Here is a 20,376-nt window from a genome sequence, read left to right as displayed (position 1 = left end):
TCTCTAAAGATTCCCTACAAAATAAATAATGAATTAAAAAACTGCTATTAAATAAGAAAAATGAGTAGTTTTCAGTTTTCCCAGTATCCGTAAATATTATACAGATTCACATTATTATTTTTCAATGTAGTATACTTCTAAAATGAAACAAGTGTTATAAATTTTTATACTAAGTAGTTCGCGACTAATATTAAATTCTAGACAAAATTGCTAATGAGGTATAGATAAGATCGATCATCTTACCTCTATTTACATGGTGGAACCAAACCATGTAAATGTACCTCTGTTTACATGGTCGAACAAAACTATGTAAATGTTTGCCGAGCCGTCGAACCAGTTTTAAGCAAATATTATACCTAAACGGAAAGAAGACCGTTAATCTCGATATTCCCAATGTACATGTTGTAATCGACCATGGAAGACTGCAACAATGGACGGGTTCTATTAGAAATGACCAATGACTCCACCTAAGTACAACCTCTTGTACCTTCGGCAATGGCAACATTAATGGCTGGATGAGCCTGTCCGGTTTCATTAAAACGACAGTTCCCGATGATTCCGGTATAAAAGGGCGAACTTGGTGACAAAGGCAGGTACACAATAACATCAAGATACATAATTACATAAAAATGATCATTGACCGATATCTAATTTAACCATCGAAGCGTTCTCCCGAAATTCAACCCCGAGTGAACGTCTGGCTGGTTGTATTGTCTTCAGGTTCAGAGTTTTAATCTCGTCAAAGACGTCAACCTTGCACTATATCATACATCGAGAAACCTACGATTCATCACGTGGCGCCATCCATGAGACCACGCAACAAATGGTCACCGGTAGCAATCCAATCGTCAATACCAGTTCGATTCCAAGGATGCAAACCCTAGAACCTCCTACATGAACGCCACAAATAACAACACTAGTAAGTAATAAAGATATAGAAGGACCTTCTGGACAGAAGTGCAAGTCAAAGGAAGCAAAGAAGAGTTCATGACGGGAATGAAAGAGATGGAAGAATACAAAGCTTTCAAAAGATACAAAGCCATGAAAAAACTTCAGGAAGAGAAAGCAAAACAAAAGAAGCACGTCGAAAAAGATCGGGAGTATGTGTCATTTAGAATATACAACATTAGCAATTCTGAAAGCAAAACAATAAAGGATTGGCAAGCTCATGGAAAAGGTGAAATCGGGGAAAAAGGAAAGAAAGGATGGACCAAGACTGAAGGTAATGCAAAAGGCAGTAGAAGTTAAAGAATACATCTGAGCCTTCGAAAGCTTAAATTTTGGAAACCCATTAACAGATGATATCAAGAAAACACCTATTCCAATGGAGCTTAAGGGACCCATAGTTAAGCCATATGAAGGCATTGGAGATCCCGATGCTCATGTTTCTAACTTCCAATGGGCTATCAAAATGATCCCCATGAACCCCAAGTTATGGAGCCTCTACTTTGCGGGAGCATTAGATGGGTTGGAACAATACTGGTTGACTAACTTATCGACAAAGAGTATTGGTAGCTTTGAAGAGTTGTGTACAAAGTTCTGCAGCAACGAAGATTCCAACATCAAGCACACACCATATTCCCTTGTAGGCAGTGGGAAGAAGAATCAAATAAAGCAATAAATGATAACAAAAACTATAAGGATATGAACCTCATAAAAATAAATAGAAAATGAAATAGATAATATAAGATAATACTCGTTCCTTTGGAGGATCTCTCAGGAAAATTATGTCCATCGGTAGGAACATGTTGAGTGTCAATCACAAAAGTTATGAAAGTGGATGAAGAAATGAGGGCATCCAAGTAAATAACATTGGTAGCAGTTAGATCGATTCCCTCCTTGTCAGCATGATTTGAACCTATTGAAGTAATGTGAGCATCCTCTATCTCTGAAAATTTAGGGACGAACCTGTCGAATCCGGTTCCTGACCCAAATAGCTTTTGCCGAAAGGCAAGCCTAACAACATCACTATTCGAGGCATTTGACTTGTTGAGGTCCAGTTTCAACTGTTGAGAATTTCTAGTTCGACGTATGGGTTGTTATATACACTCCACAATTGATTTGGCAACCAACTTCAGAGTTAGTATGAGTATTCTCGCATGAGTTTTGAGTAGTAGAGGATGGGGTTTCAGATTGTCGACAACGTGTTCTTAGTTATTGACGATTCCTTCGTGTTTCAAACTGTGAGTTGGAGTATTTTGAGGTTATGAGTTGTGCGAGAGGAAGATCAGTGGTCAAGGCAAGACATCGTGAGGTTCTGTGATTGTGTACTGAGGTATCCGAGTATGATGCCCTAAATTTTTGGATTATTTTGAGACTTGAGTTTGTAAGATGGCCAATGGAGTACCGAGTGACTATTGTTCCAGTCGGAGCCCTTCAGCTACATGTCATCGAGCGGGATTGTCCAAGAATGTGAATTGTAGCGAGAGAAAGTGTTTTGTTGCGACGTCTATCGTCAGTAGTAGTGATGCTTAATTTGGGTGGGTGTGTGTACCTATCTATGATTGGGCAATAGAACATGAGCTAGTGAACTCGGTTGGGTGTTGAATCGAAGATAATATTGTGGGGTGATAAGAGAGCGAGTGGATCTTAATGGGAGTAAACACTTGGGACTGTCAGGGAAAAACCGTGGGGTGAGCCCATGGCGAGTGAGAGAGTATTATGAAACTGCAGGAAGCCGTAGCTTTCACGAGATCAGTGAGAGAGTGTCGTAAGCCTGTGGGGAGCCGTAGCATTCATAAGTCAGTAAGAGAGTGTCGTAAGCCTGCGGGGATCTGTAGCATTCACGAGTCAGTGAGAGAGTTTCGTAAGCCTGCGGGGAGCCATAACATTCACGAGTCAGTGAAAGAGTGTTGCAAGCCTGCACCGGGGGGGGGGGGTAGCATTCACGAGTCAGTGAGGTAGTGTCTTAAGACTACGGGAAGCCGTAGTATTCACCACTCAGAGCATGATGCAAAGGAGTTCTTAGGCTTGGGTAGCCTTACCAATTGAGTCTTTGAGAAACTGGAGGCCAGACCAGGGGCGAGACTGGGGTCTCCGTGATAGTCGGGAATCGTTACATCCCGATTGGAGAAGTGGTGTACGCATAGATTTATGGATCATGCGGCGTGAGTTAAGTATCAAATTGGAGATGAGTGGCTCCAATTCTTCTGTTGAATCAGACTCCCGGGCTTGAGTTTGGCTCTATTTGTCTAATGAGTAGGCAGGATGAGATTCAGGATCTTCGGATGGGTCTCATTTTGAAAGGTAATGGGTTCCATCTGATGTCTTAGACCTGAATGGGTCAATTCGTTGGTTTGGGAAGGACCACGAGACGCATGGAACTAGTGAGTGGTAGACGACAAAGTATGGAGGTGAAGCGACTTCGGATGGGGTTGAAGTATTCGCTCGAGGTAAAGCGAACTTCGTGACTGGTGTGTCATATGATGAGCACAGATAGCTATTGTGAGAAGGAAGTTTGTAAAGTTGAATTATTGGGTGTGCAATGGGTAGCCTTTGGAGGTTCCACTGTTGGGTCGGGAGCTGACCTTATGCTCATTGTTGGAGGGGTACTTGAGAGGAAGCTGGGGCTTATGAGTATAGATGTCAGAGGATAGTTCCGAACGGGATGATCATTTTATTGTGTCTGAAGACATATTATAGAGGTTCACTTTTTCAGATGGGTTTTGATAGCAGTACAGGTGGTGGGTCCCTAGTGAGATGTGACATTTCCGTTCCTTTTGAGCTATGATCTGGATCGATTGGTTTATCTGACTTGAGTGATCTGTAGCCAATTATTGGTCAACGACATGTTTCCATCAGTCGCAACAAAAAAATCAGAGTTGGCAGTATGTTATCGGGGTCTTTTATTCGATGAGCAAGTAACATGATGATATCTTGCATGGGCGGTCTAGCAGGGAGACAGACCATTAAAGTTTCCAGGTTCTGGAAGTAGAGGGGTCCGTCCTGTTTCAGGATTAGGAGTTCCTGATTAGGTTCGGGTGTCTTAGAAGGGAGATTGTTGTATGATATGAGATTTTTGGTGGTGCTTCTCGGGTTATTGGGTTTGATCTATGTGTTGTCAAAGAGCGATTTCGAGGGCGAAATCTAATTCAAGTGGGGGAGAATGGTAATAACTCGAATCCTGGAGGAGAAATTTAAGATTTATAATGCACTTTGGAGGACCTACTGGATGAGTTGGTTGGTCCCGACTCGTCGTGTAGGGGCTGAGCTGGCCACGCGAGTTATGAAGTCTATTTGTCGAGTCGAAGGGCTGGACTTGACGAGTTGAGTCTGTATTCAGAAAACCCTAATTTTAGGGCTTGCACCTTATTTAAAAGCTCTGTAGCCCTCATCTCCGCCTCCCTTACCATTTAGACACACTAAGAGAAACCTTAGATGATTTGTAGTCACTACAAGAAAAAAGGCCTTTTACGACGCTCATTGCGCGTCGTAAACGGCTCAGACGACGCGCAAATGCGTGTCAAGGAAGGCCCTGTCATAAAGAGAGACGACGCGCTTTTGCGCGTCGTCTGTAGACGACGCGCATTTACGACGCTCATTTACGACGCACAATTACGACGCGCGTTTACGTCACGCAATGCGTATCAAGAAAGGCCCTGTCATAAAGGAAGACGACACGCATTTGCGTGTCGTAACCTTACGACGCGCGTGTTAATGACCCGCAATGCGTATCAAAAAAGCCCCTGTCAAGAAAGACCATGTCATAAATGAAGATGACACACATTTTTGCGTATCGTAATTTTAAATTTTTTTTTAAAAAAAATTTATTTATGGATTTACTTATTTTCATATTAAATTTGCATTTCATGTCACGTAATGGAAAATAAAATACCATATACAAGTAATACAATGCATTGCACAAAAGTTAATGTTATACAAATAATCATTCCAATAGTAGACAAAATAATTAGATACAAGAAATATGAAAAACTTGAAATCCCTGAGATTAATAGTTCTAACAGAAACTTCATGTGAGATACATACAGTTGGACCAGTAAGCAAGGATGTTCCTGAATCCACAATAGTAACACAAGAACACGTACACATCTTCTGCTACTGTTGAAGGTCGTAATGATAGCTGTTATGATTTAAGCATATATAACAAAAAACCAATAAGTGACTATGAGAATTTAGATAGCGACAAATCCAATTTAAATGGATGAATGAGAAACAATGGACTTTAAAAACTTACATGTAACAAAATGATCAAAGGCTTCATGGTATGAAAAGGATACATATACACACATGTTGGTACCGGCTCACGGAGCTCTAATTCCTCAACAGATATGACCGTGCTTGTATCCGTGTGAACCATTGAATCATCTCCATATATGCCTAACCACCTTCTTCTTCTCCTTGCATCCTTTCCCCATCTATGGATTGTATCTCTTATACTTTGTGGAATTAATGTTGCCTAGCTTGTAATTCGTACCCATTTGTGTACAATAATACACTGTTCATGTTACTATATCCCATATCATTGCGACATTGTCATATAAGTGTCTGTATATGTCAGAGTCTCCCACATCTTTTTGGATATTTTCATGAAAAAATCATACCTGGGTAACTAGGGCATAGAGTGGTGGGGTGATATAGCTGCATAAGAATTGGCCCACAAACCTGGATAATGGAAACAAGAGATAAGAATACTTAGAGGTTTAATTTTGTATGAAATTCATGTCAAAATTGAAAGGAACTTCATTCAAACCCTAAAAACAGGTGTATGTACGCGAGCATGTGGTTCTTGATGAAAAAATCATTATAATTGAATTTCCACTAGAATAACAAAAGTGCATAGTTGATGTATAAATATATAATGCCAACTTTTGAGATGAAAATATGTTAGGGGATTAAGTAGAAGAAATTACCCAGAACCAAAAGAAAGAAGCTAGCTCAAACGCTTTCTACATACGAATTGATCATGAGTTATGAAGTTGTTTTACTAGCCCTAAAAACAAACACTTGATGGAAATGAAGAATCAAATGGAAGGAAACTACACAAACCAGGAATTATTGTATGAATTCAGTAGGATAAGATTTGCAAAGCACCTGTAAGGTAAAAGTAAATAAATAAAATAAAACTTAAAGAGAATAAGTACTTAAAAGTATATTTGCTGTAAATAATAATCAATACCTCAATGGGAGTAAGCATCTTTTTTTCACTAATTTTATCATATTTCTGCTTAATTCTTGGTGCCAGCTTTTAACCCCTCCCATGGAAGGCTATAACAGCATACACATATTTCATAACATAAGCTAAGATGATGATGTATATGACTATATTCCACAGATTTCAGATTTTTAGTCATTTCACCACAGATTCATAGATTTCATCACAAATAAGTCACAGATTAAATACATTCAACTGATTCAAGTATACAAATAAAATAAAAGAATGTAGAAGGATTGTAAGAAAAACATACCTCACTGCCTTTTGGTATTGTTTGCATAGCACGTAAAGTTGCCATTCTGCCTTCAAATACAAGAACTGAATTTGGAGAGCAGCTGTAAAATCAAAGTCATTTGTTAGTTGATGTGAGTGAAGTTTCAAAGAAGAAAATACCATTTTTACCCCTAAAGTCACCTGTGATTTATAATGGAAATGAAGGGATATAGTCCAGTTCCAAATGGTATCAGCTCACTGTCACAAATTGTATGTGCATTGCATGCAAGCTGTGTGCGATTAAAATAATATGTATTGTGATGCTAAGTTTCAATAGTTTTTGTTGTTAAACTTGACACATTTTCATAAAGATATCTCGGAAGTTGAAGAGAAGCAGTTGGTGTTATACGCACCAACTGCTTCTCTTCAATAGTTATTGTTTATGCACCTTGCGAGATAAAAGCTCACGAATTGTGTTGGCTAAAGGTATCACCGAGTCCAAACTCATGCTTTCTAATCTGGAAATCAATAAATACCATAAAGAAGTCAACTTTCATATTGTTGACTTTTAGTTTTAGTCAAATTGAAAATTTCGAAACAGAATAAGGTTACCTTTCTGTGATTTGTCCAGAAGTTTCTTGCTTTTTAATGAATTCAAGAGCTTCCTCTAGTCTTCCTAGATTGAAATAGGATTTAACAATCAGGGTTGACCTCCATGAATTAGGGCTTGTGTGTGTGTCCACCTCAGCAGAATTAGGATTCTGCTCACACATCTGAATAACCTGTTCATATCTTCGTAACTAAAAAACAGACAAGAGTGTTGAATTGAATCATATAAGTTATCAAGAATTAAGTAGAGAAAATTATAAACTACTTTGTAACACAAACCATGATTAAGATACCTGCTTTCATTTGAAGTAATTGCTCTGAGAAATTGCTAATCTGCAGAGCTTCATCAATAACTCTCAATGCAGATTCTAATTCATCAGATGTTCTTCGTGGAAGTTCTGTATATTGCTTAATGCATTTTGTTACTTTCATAAAGATAAACATTTAATAATTAAACCAATGTTTATAGGTGATGAGTAGTAATTGCTTACCTTAAAAATACAAGCTTGGAGTTTTATATCTTTTGGGTCCCCATCTCGATCAAACACATCAAAAGTGATCATAATTGGGACTTTTGCTGCCGACTGTAAAGGGATTCCACTATTGACCTGAATGCCCCTCACAAGCTTACTAGGAGCTGTTGGTAGATAACAATCATCTCCAGGTAACTGAATTTTTTCCAGCCCTCTGTACCCATATCGTTTATAAAATTAATAACCAGTAAACTACTATACGCTAAAAACAGGAAAACATAACATTTAATCAATATATAAATGAAACAACTGAGATATACCTCTTGATGCCAGCTCTCCTTTCTTCTTTGGGGAGTGGATACAGAGCACCTGATATAGTGGTGACTTTTTCAAAGAAATCAAATTCTCTGTGAAATACTTCACGTGCCTCGGGGCTATAACCATCAATTATGTGGTCTCTAACAATGGGGAGTAGAGCTAGAAATTCTTGTGTCTGAGAAGGACAAAATGGTCAAAACTCAGAAATATGTTTGTAAATCATAAAAAACAAGTGATGTTAGTGCAAAGCAGATATAGCCATATAGGTAATAAGACACATTTACACGTTTCCACTGCACAGACACTAATAATAAAACACAATAACACAACACACAATAAAAAAATATAACAAAAGAACATAAACTATTTTTTTTTAAATCTTATGTGAAAATGACTGACACTGACTCACCCCTGTCTAAAACAACACAATCATTGTAGTAAACATCATAGCGACTCAACCAACCACCGGTTCCATGGCCTCCAAACATGAGAAGCTGAAAAAGATATATTTTTTTAAAATAATAATAATAATGTTAATAAAAGTTGAAATTTGAAGAAAAGGAGACTAACATAGTGGCCTCCAGAGGTGACAGTATGCCCGCATCGGGCAGCTGGAGCTTGCCCGGGCAGCTTTAACTGTGTCCATCCAGGCGCTTCGTTATCTTCCTTACACAAACAATTCAAACAGATACTTCGTTAGTATTAAGACAATATAGTTTTACGGGAAGTAAGGGTAAAATGGTCATTTAGTCACGTTCATAAGGTTTATTCGGTCTATAAAAGTAACAGACTTTATGTATATAGCATTTTATCCAGACATCATTACCCATACCTTCTTCAATGAGACCCTTTAAACCCCATAAATCACCCATGATTGGTCCTCCACCTCCTGCCAAAAGATCAATAGAATGATTAAAATCATTATTAAATAATTAAATATTATGAAAAAGAATAGAAAAAAAAAACAGGCATTGAATTTGAGGTCACCTCTGCCACCATATACAAGCAACCGTTTCTCAACCATAGTGGCTGTATGACCACACCTTGGTGGTGGCAATGTTCCTGTAACTGCTAACTCTCTCCACTCCAATGACACTATTTAAAAATCATAAAACATAAAGATAATATTCATCATCATAATAGTAAACGCATAAATAAAAGTAAAAGGATAAGATTTTTAAGACAGAAACATTACTTGTATCCAAGACAAATACATCTAATAACCACTTTTTACCATCCCATCCACCATACCTATAATAAGCATGTAAGGGACCATTATTATTAAGGTATGTATGTACATATGGGTAACAAATAGGGAATAATTGTGAGTAGCAATTCTGACATTACTATTTTATGGTTCCCAATGGCTGAAGCAGCAGCAAAATCTCTTGGTGAAGGTAAATCACCAAAGCTGGTAAGTTCAGACCATTGCCATATATCTGGACATGTAATTCGATGTGAATGAAGTATGCATCTTGATCTTTGGTGAAAAGTAAGTTGGAATTAATAGTTGTTGAGTAAAAAAAAAGTTTATAGTTAATAAATTACCAGTATCTAGGACCCAAAAGTCTCCCAATCTGCATGTTCAAGTATTTTTGTTAGTAAAACTGTGTCTTCGGTTGTGTTGTTGAAGTAGGCCCAGTAAAGTACATAGTCAATCCAACTTCCTTCCACACGATCTTCTTTTCTCAATCCCAATTCCGGGAAGTTTTTGGTCATTAGAGCCAACCGTCTTCTCCCCAAATCACTCAAAACCCTAACCCCTAATTCACTAATTCAACAGTGGGATTAATTTTGTATTTAGGGGAAGCTAGAGAGGAAGAAGATGAATACGAAAGTAAATATGCCAGAGCAGTCAACCATGTTATGTAATTGCTTCACCTTTGGTCCCCATCGTGAGTTGCAGCAGGGCGTTGTCAACGTGAAGAGTCGCAGACCCCCAATCGTCGGTTCTATGGAAGATTTTGTGAGGGACAAGAAGCGGTGATAGAAACTAGGGTTTTTTTGGGAGACGGAAAAGCAAAATAAGAAGCGAGCCTGATTCTTTGGTCGCCGATTTTATTTTATGGAGCAAGAAGAAGATAGCATCGGGGGAGAAGAAGATAGATCCGACGAAGGTAAAAAATATGGGGCAAGAAGGAACGTGAATGGCCAGTGGTTGTGTCTAGGGTTAGAGAGAGAGAGAGAGAGAGAGAGAGAGAGAGAGAGGATGGAGAGAATGGCTCTGTGCGAGAGATAAGGCGACCCATAGGATCAGAGTGAGAAGCGGGGTATTCAAAATTTTAGAATTTTAGATCCCTCTTTAAAAACGCGCGTTTTGTTAAAAAAATATAAAGCGACATTTGTAGACGACACACACTTAAAATAAGCGCCCTCCGTGTTTTTAATTTTGTTTTGTTTAACACTAATCGTAGGGCACGCACAAATGCGTGTCCTCTATCCTTCAAATTTTGGAAAACTGACATCGATTTTTAGGGCACACACAAATGCGTATCCTCTATTAGCGTGTGTCATTGATTGCGCGTCGTTAAAGGCTGTTTTTCTTGTAGTGAGTCGTTGTGAGAGAGAGAGAGAGAGAGAGAGAGAAAGGCTAAGGATCTTGTGTTCAAGTGCATTTTTAGAAGAGGGTTGAAGAACAAGAAGGTTTGGAACAAGAAGAAGCTTTGGATCCAGTGTTCTTTCGGTGCTAGCTTTCAATTGGAGGTAAAAAGCTATCTCCTTGATCATTCCTTATGTTAGATCTCTTTCTACAGAGTTTTAGGGCTTTATCCCATCCATCTTTTGGTTTGGAGTTGTTGAGCCCAAAGATTCGAGCTTTATCAAGATTTGGGCAAGTCTTCAAGCACAAAGGCCTTTATGGAGCTTGTTTTGGCATCTTGAGCCCTATATGCCATGCATGAATGTAAAGGTTGCAGCTCTATGTGATGATTCAGCCTTAGAATGCTATATCCAGAGTATGAGACCTTATTCATGTCCAAAATCGCCTGAATGAGAAAAGAGTATAAAAGGACTCGATGAGTCGATGAGACGACTCGACGAGTCGGTTAGGGTTTACCCGATGGTTCGGACACGTGGCAGACTCGACGAGTTGATGAGCCAACTCGACGAGTTGAGAGAGTTTTACCCGTCTTTGGTTTTTCCTGATCTTTTGGACGCTGAATGGACTCGACAAGTTGGCTAGCAAGTTGGCGAGTAGAGCCAGGTTTTTGCGATTTACTGAGTTTTGAGGAACTCGACGAGTTCATGAGCTGTACTCGGCGAGTTGAGTCAACATGGACTATTGACTTTTAGAGTTGGATTAGTTTTAACTGTTGACTTCCATTGACTTTAGGGTTTTGGTCAACTATGGATTTTGGAAGCCATGGAGGGGCGGAGATTTGACCAGCCGCTCGAGTGTGGGATGCATTGCTTTACTCTACGAGTTGAGTCTTCTCGCTATACTTACCTTGAGTGGTAATTTGTGTGACCGGAGGGTCTTGTGTGCATATATTGAGTATTGTGATATTATGCATTATATCTTTGTGATTTATGCAGTATGTTGTTTTGTGCTTCTATTGAGTTAGGATTGGAGGGTCCAAACCGAGTTGTGAGACCGGAGGGTCCTCACCGAGATTCCAGGACCGGATGGTCCGACCCGAGTTGTGGGATTGGAGGGTCTTCACTGAGACACATGACCAGAGGGTCCTTATCGAGACATAGCCATGAGAGGCTAACTATTTGTGTGTGTGGTATTTTGCGGAACTCACTAAGCTTCGTGCTTACCGTGTTTTGTAATATGTGTTTCAGGTACTTTTGTAGATTTCGGGAAGACGAAGGCTCGATTGTACACACCTGTTCGAGATCATGAATTAGGATTTTGGGATATTATCAGTTATTTCATTGAGTTGTGTTCTGATAAATGATAAATTGTGTTTTTTAAGAAAATGTGATAATGGTTTTTGGTGACTTAAAAACAAAAAATTATGTTTGAAAATTTACGATGTTACAAAATCTTTAACAAATACAAACAAGCAAAATGTAATAAATCATTAAAAAATATATTTAATCAAAACGTCAAAAAATAGAAGAAATTATTCAAGCAAAAAGTCAAAAGAAATATTAATAAATATATTCGAATAAAATGTCAAAAAAAAATTATACAAACAAAATATCAAAAAATGCAAACGGAAAAATTAAAAAAAAAAAAAAAAAACATCAAGAATATATTTGAAAAACACGTCAAAAAAAAAAAAAAAAAACTAAATCATAAAAATATAAATAAATTAAATCATAAATAATAAATAATAAATATTAAATAATAAACCAAGTTACATAAATGGTACCTATGGCTAGAACAAATTACATAAAATGGTCCTTATGACATTAAGGACAAATTCGTCATTTCACAATGGACTTAACTGAAAAAGTTAACACCGTTGGCTAAAATGACTGTGTTTGCAAGATTTTGAAACAACAAGGGCCATCCACGCATACAAATTTTCATAAGGACCAAAGTTGGTCAATTGTGTCGACCACAAGGACCATTTATGTAATTTTGTCTTATTTTTTCTAACAATCCATCCATCTTAATTTCGGTTTCTGAGTCGTATACTGCTATGCTGAAATATTAGAAAAATCATAACTTCCTCCCACGAAGTCAAATTTAAGCGTTCTTTATATGCACGTAATCCTTGTCACATATACTATAACTTTGGTTAAGATTATTCATCCTAAATAATCTTGTATCAAAAAGTCAAATATAATGCTTATAATATTCAAATTGACTATCCCGAATTTGCAGACGTTATAGAAATCCATCGCAAATATTAATCAGTCCATGCCTAAGGGAGAAAGATATCCAATCCTTACTCACCATGGTCATATAGAAGTAGTGGAACAAAGGAAGAGTAAGGACGATATTTAAGGCCTCACATAACATCACAAAACATATAATTTTGCGAAAACCATTTGGAGTAATCTGAGTGAAATGAAATTTGTAATGATCAGTGATTACCCTCAAGAACGCAAAGGCGGGTAGCCTTAGAACGACCTTGAAAAACTGTTGGTAGACCCATATGAAACCCAAATGAGGATTAGTAATCGTTTGGGATGGAGATGGAAGTTGCGGTTTAAACTGATGATCGATCCTATACAACTTAGTTATGCCATCCAATTTTTTTTGGGAAAGTCTGGACAAGGTGTTGTTGATACGATGACTATCTTTCACCATTGTAAAATCAACAAAGAAGTTTGAAGAAAAAGCACAGTGAGATTTATGAATTTATGGTTACGAGGCATTAGGGTAATAATGAGAAATAGGCTTGCAGAACGGTCATGTCAACATTTACGTTATATTTAGACTTATCCATTTCTAGAAAGATCGACAACAACGACATTAATTCGAATAATTATAAATAACAATTCGAACTAGGGAGACTTAATGACGTATAGATCAGATCGATCATCTCATCTCTACTTACATCGTTGAACCGAACCATGTAAATGCTTGTCGAACCGTCAAATCCATATTTAAGCAAATGTTATACCTAAGCTGGGAGACGAGCGACCGAACCATAACGAGAATTGATCATAAATGCAGACCAGTAAGATTAAGACTATTAACCTCGATATTCCTAAGATACAAATTATAATCGGCTATGAAAGACCGCAACAATGGACGATTTCTATCAGAAATGACTAGTGACTCCACTTAAGTACAACTTCTTGTACCTTCGGAAAATGACAACATTAATGGCAGACTAACTGATCCTGTCGGGTTTCGGTAAAACGATAGTTTCCGATGAATCTGGTATAAAAGGTTGAACTTGGCGACAAAGGCACATATGGAATAACATTACAACACACATTTACATAAAACGATCATTGCTCGATATCTAATTTAACCATCAAAGCGTGCTCTCAGGATTCAATGCTTGGTGAACGTCTGAGAGGTTGTGTTGTCTTTCAGGTTCAATGTTTAATCTCGTCAAAAGCCGTCAACCTTGCACTTTACTATACATCGAGAAACCTATGATTCATAAAAATGGTCATTGTGGTTTCTTATTTTATTTGGCTAAGGTCCACACCTTTGAAAACTTGCAAATTTTGTATTTTTCAACAAGTTATGTTGTTGTTTTGGTCTCTCTCACATTAACTTTTTTAGCTAGGGTGTTAGTGTTTGTAAATAACAATTTTACCCTCAACCTCAAGGACCATTTCTATAGTTTTGTCATTTTACCAAATACAAATACCATTTCTGCATCAATTTTTTAAATTATTTGAATTATTATATATTAATAAATATTATTTTTTATATTATCAGTTTCTTTTAATTCATTTTTACCGGATTAATTCATTTTTATTGAATTATTATATATCAATAAAAATTATTTTTAATATTTGATATTTATATATTAACACGTATTATTTTAGTGGACTATTATTTAATATATAATATTTATTAGTATATAAATATTATATATTAAATAATATTTATATATTAAAAAACTATTATTTTATTGGATTATTAATTTCATTTAATTAATTTTTTTAAATTTTTTTGGATTAATTTTTTTTGGATTATTCCTTTTAATTTATTATTTTATTTATATAATAAATATTATTTTATTGGATTACTAATTTATTTTTAATGTATAATATTAATGATTTTTAATTTGATTAGTTCCACTACAAAGTCACTGAAATAGGCAAAAGCATCGCCTCTCATCAGTTAAAATCGTCGGGACCATCGCAAATCACCTTCATCAGAGGTCCGATGAAAACTCTACCAACCTCCACCCAACGCCGCTGCTAGCCAACTGCAACAAATTTCATCACAATCCGCTGAAATCCTCCATATCCCACACAATGCACAATAAATCCTTGTAAACATTATAAGCGGTGGTGTTGACCGGGTGATGGTGGTTGTGTTGTCAAATGTATGTTGTCCTCCAAATATTTAAAATAAATTAGAAGATGTGGAATGAGTGAAATTATTTTTTGGATTTTTTTATTCAAAATAATAAGAAAATAATTAAAATAAATTAAAAACAAATATTTCACGTATATTTAAAAAAGAAATTTTTTTATTTTATATTATATATATATATATATATATATATATATATATATATATATACACACACACACACACATGGATAAATTGAATGACGAAAATAAAATTAAAAAAAAGAAATTATGTATTTTTATTTTTATTTTTTGCATTTTAGATTTTTTTTTCTTTTTTCTTTTTTGATTTCTAAGATGAGTGGCTAGGATCGTGTCTTATGTCTCAAAAAATTAACATGGTCTAATATATATATATATATATATATATATATATATATATATATATATATATATATATATATATATATATATATATATATAGATTAATGTTCATTAGAGACCATGCTAATTTTGTGAGACCGTGAGACGCAATCTAAAAATAATTTTAAAATGCAAAATAAAAAGAAAAATCCCAAAATTCTTTGTTTAATTATTACTTTGTCATTTTATTTACATAAAAAAAATAAAAAATTAAATAAAAATTACCGTTTTCTTTTTTCGAAAAATACGTGAAATATTCTAATAGAATATTACACTGTAAAATATTTTAATGTAATTTTTAGAATGTTACAATATTCTAATATTCTACTAAATTTGTCAGATATGTAAAATATTCTCATATTTTGTTAGAATATTCTAATATTTTATTTGAATATTCTAATATTTTACTGTAATAAGTAAAAAAACGGTAGCTTTTTTTTTTTGGAAATTATAAATAACAAAAATAATATTTATAAAAATTTCAATTATTTTGCATTTTAAAAATGTTTTTTATCTACAAAATTAGTGGCTAAGATTGCGTATCATGGTCTCATAAAATTAGGCCGTCTGACATATATATATATATATATATATATATATATATATATATATATATATATATATATATATATATATATATATATATATATATAGGGTTATGTGGAAAATAAAAAAAGACCTTAAAAATAAAAAATATGCATAAAAAATAGTTAGAGATCACAAATCTTTTTTTTTTTTTTTATCTTTATATATATATACAAAAATCCCTACTTTTAAATTAAACTCGCTGAATATTTTTTTGAAAAAAAATCGATATTTTTTAGCGAATTTAAAAAAAAACCTACAATTTTTTGGTATATAAGTTAAAAAAAAAAAAGATTTGTGATTTCTAAGTATTTTTCTAATGCATTTTTATGTGTTTTAGAATTTTTTTTTCATGTAACCTTCCCCATATATATATATATATATATATATATATATATATATATATATATATATATATATATATATATATATATATATAGTTTAATTTTATATTATATCCATAAACAATTTAACATTAAAATAAGTTAATATATTGATAGTTTTATTAGAGGGTGTTTAGATAGACAAAAAAGAGTGTTTTTATAGTTTATTGTTTATCCCTATCATTATAAGTTAAGTTTAAGTGTTTTAGATAAGAAACATTAAAAATTAGTTTGTTGTAGTGTGGATAAACTAAATAAGCTAATTTTAGAAAAGATCACCTTGCTTATAGATTATAACTTATGAACTTGGTTCAAATGTGAATTGACATCTATTGTGCGGACGTGTGGATAATGCTACTCTTTGAGAATGAGAAAGAAAATATGTTGTTTGATAATTTTAATACATTTAATGTTACATAACTATTGTCATGATCACACATTTTCACAAATTAAATCGTCTATAATGTTATTATTGATTTATTATTATTATTCTTATTATCATTCTGTCAGAATATTATCAGGATGTTTATTGAGTCGTATTTTGTAAGAATGAAAATGAGTGAAAAACGATAAATGAAAACAAAAAATGAATAAGAATTAATGAGAATACATGGAAATCACAATAATTTTGTGAGGTTGAACGTATTCACATTACTAAACAACTCATTATTTTAGTAATTCTCATAAAATAACATTTTATCCATACGTTCGCACAATAGTTGTCCATCCATATTATAAGTTAGCCCTATAATTTATTTCTAATCCAAACATTTTTGCAGAAACTGTTTTTTTAACACCGCTATAAGATAAGAGTGTTTTAATTCAAAGCTTGTGCTTGTACCTACCTTTATGATTATTCTTGTAGGACCAAACGTCGGTTTCATAATCATGAACCATCTCGATGGACTATGCTTTAAGTTATCCGTGGGGACAACTTTCTTCAACGATCGAGTGCGACCCCAAGGCAAAATCTTTTTCTTTTTTTTTTTTTTTATTTGATAAAATTGCATATATACTTTTTAACTTTATAATAAAACTTAAAACAATCTAATTTTCTCGTATTCAAGGTTGAGTTAATATTATTTTCATACGAATATAAGCAATTTAATAGTATATAAGTAATTATTATGCCTAATATCCTTAAAATGGACAAAATTGTAGAAATTATCAAGTTCACTACCCTGTCCTTTTGGGTAGACGTGAAAAAACCATGTATGTCAAACGATGTCTTATCATAAAATACAAATTAATCTAAATATGTACAAAATAAACATAAATATGAATACTAAAGTTTATCCGAAAACATGTTTGATCAAATTGCTTACAATTTGTCACTTTGGGAGTTTGATCTCATATTGGCAAGATCAAAGACTTTTGATGAATACAACTTCTTGAAACATTTTATTAAAAATCGTAGCTTGTGAGTATGTGGCTATAGAAATTTAATTTTTATAACCATTTTTATACATGATTTATTTAAAAAAAAATGGAAAAAAACCGTTACCATTTGGAGAAAAAAAAACACGATAAAGAAGGGTTGGTAACTTGGTATGGGCGCCACTACTTTTACAATTGAAATGGAAAGGCCACCCATATTGGGGGTATTTTGGTGAATTCACTCTTCACCCAGAGCACGTATAAATTTTGGTAGTGCTTCACTAATCGAGTCCACCACTACCAACTCCTCTTCACCGGAGAAACAATTTTCACCAGAAAAAAAAATAGTAATAAAAGAAAAAAACAAATGGCAACAGAAATCAGCAAGATTCTGGTCATCGGTGGAACTGGGTACATCGGAAAATTCGTGGTCGACGCTAGTGCAAAGGCCGGCCACCCAACCTCCGTTCTGGTTCGAGAATCCACGGTGGCGGACCCTGTGAAGGGTAAGCTTGTTCAGAGCTTCAAGAACTCCGGCGTCACTCTTGTTTACGTATGTTTCATGATTTTCGTCATTATAAACATGTTTTTTTTTTATTAATTTAAAAATTAATTGACGTTTGATGATGAACAGGGTGATCTGAACGATCATGAAAGCTTGGTGAACGCGATTAAACAGGTAGATGTGGTGATATCAACCGTCGGTAATATGCAAATACCAGATCAAACCAAAATCATTGCCGCCATTAAAGAAGCTGGAAATGTTAAGGTGTGTTTGGACATCAATATTAACCCTAAAAAACCTTTTAATCCATAACGTTGTACTAATTTCCTACAAGTTGATTACAATCGCATGGGAAAATTTTACAAATTGATACTGAATCGTGTTTTGGTTTAGAGGTTTTTCCCATCGGAGTTTGGGGTAGATGTGGATCGTCAAAATGCAGTTGAGCCGGCGAGTTCCACATTTGCAGGGAAAGTGCAGATCCGTAGAGCGATTGAGGCCGCAGGGATTCCGTTCACGTACGTCGCTTCCGGCTGCTTCGCCGGCTACTTCCTGCCGACGATGGTTCAGGCCGGAGCCACCGCTCCTCCGAGAGATAAAGTAACCATCCTTGGCGATGGAAGTCCCAAAGGTAAAAGATTATCTTTAATCATACTTTTAAAACACAAAAATGAAGTTGAATAAATAATCTATTCAAACCACATTCTAAAACCACAATAATCGTGACACTATTGTCACATATATTCTTGAATACTTTGATATTAAAAGTTAACTGTCTACACACAATATATAATTATAAAAATTTCATGAAAAAGCTTTAAAAATATTAAAGGTAAAATTAGCTAAACTAACACATAATGTGCATGTAAAGATTCTTTTTTTTTTTATTTATTATTATTATTATTTTTTTTTTGCAAAATAACAACTTAATCCGTAATGGAGACGTTTCAAACCGCAGAAAAATACTTTCTGTGACAAAATATACATTTCATACTAACACTGACTTCTATACTCATATTCCGAATTTCTGACTAAAACTTTAGAGTCCGAAAAACAACTCCGCAGTTTCAAGAATAAATCAGAAATCAAATCTGATGAATAATTCTAGAATTTCAAGATTTCTTTTTTATTTTTTATTAAATATAACAAAAAGATTAAACAAATATAATAAATAAGAAGTATATATGATATTAAGACATAAAATTAGATATTTGATTGAAAACATTGATATTAAAAATTACGAAATGAACATTTAGGATATAAATAAACATATTTTTTTTTTGAAAAAAATATGCAAAAATAGGAAAAAAACTGAGGAATTTGAAGATGAATGAAATATTTGAGAGAAAGTAGTCTTTTTTTTCTAAAATTAAAAAAAAAAATTGATTTAAATAGCTCATTTAGATTGGTTAGTTTAATGAATTCCCCAATACTAAATATAATATTTAGAGCTTATTATTATAAATTCAAAATTTTGATAACATAAAATATTGTCATAAATTAAACAATATTTATTTACATATTATAAATGTTATAGTCTAATAAATAACATAAAAATAAAATATATGTTATTTATTATTGAGATGTTAAAAATATGTTTTTTTGATATGTATTTGTAGTTATTTACAACGAAGAACATGACATTGGTACCTACACAATCAAAGCTGTGGATGACCCCAGAACATTAAACAAAATTCTTTACATTAAACCCTCCAAAAACACACTCTCTTTCAATGATCTTGTTTCCCTATGGGAGAAGAAGATCGGCAAATCCTTGGAAAAAGATTATGTTCCCGAGGAACAAGTTCTCAAGCTTATTCAAGGTATGCAATTGAACCATAAATGTTCGTTTTGTTTTTTTTCTTTTTTTTTTTTTTTTTTTTTTTAAATAATTTTCTGTTTTTCATATTTTGTCTATGTGATTTTTTCAGAGTCTGGATTTCCGATTAATATCTTCTTAGCGATCAACCACTCGATCTTTGTAAAGGGAGATCTTGACAACTTTGAGATAGAGCCGTCATTTGGTGTTGAGGCTTCTGAGCTATACCCGGATGTGAAATACACTACCGTTGAGGAATACCTTGATCAATTTGTTTGATTTGACCAAATTTTCTATATGATCGCGGTTTGGTTTGTATTATAGTGTTGTATTGCGTGTTTTTATAATAGAAGTGTTTGATCAATATGATATTTTGTGGAATAAATTTTGGGTCGTTGATTATCGAATCCACAAGTAATACAACATTTTGTGAATAAAAGAAAAATGAAGAAGACCAATGAACCTTGAAATCAAACTGTGCCAGCACATTTGGTTTTGGGGCGGTATACTTGTGAAAATAGTCAAATGCTCATTTTTAACTGCACTTTGGAAATATTTTGTCATTTGTGGACTATATTTTTTTTGTATTTCTATGCCAACTATGGAATCTTCTG

General features: G+C 34.2%; 1 protein-coding gene across 1 annotated transcript; it reads left to right on the top strand.

The window, feature by feature from the left end:
• The first annotated feature begins 17,718 nt into the window (after positions 1-17,718).
• On the top strand, positions 17,719-20,169 carry LOC111875870 (eugenol synthase 1). The gene is made up of 5 exons (XM_023872397.2): positions 17,719-17,991; positions 18,073-18,207; positions 18,337-18,574; positions 19,563-19,766; positions 19,875-20,169. Exons 1-5 carry the CDS (start codon positions 17,806-17,808, stop codon positions 20,039-20,041), a joined length of 930 nt encoding a protein of 309 aa, XP_023728165.1. The 5' UTR covers positions 17,719-17,805; the 3' UTR covers positions 20,042-20,169.
• Positions 20,170-20,376: the final 207 nt, after the last annotated feature.

The sequence above is a fragment of the Lactuca sativa genome, chromosome 1 (genome assembly GCF_002870075.4).
Source record: "Lactuca sativa cultivar Salinas chromosome 1, Lsat_Salinas_v11, whole genome shotgun sequence".
NCBI classification, from domain to species: Eukaryota; Viridiplantae; Streptophyta; class Magnoliopsida; order Asterales; family Asteraceae; genus Lactuca; species Lactuca sativa.
The sequence above is the reverse complement of the archived record's forward strand: the minus strand, read 5'-3'. Positions and strand labels throughout refer to the sequence as shown.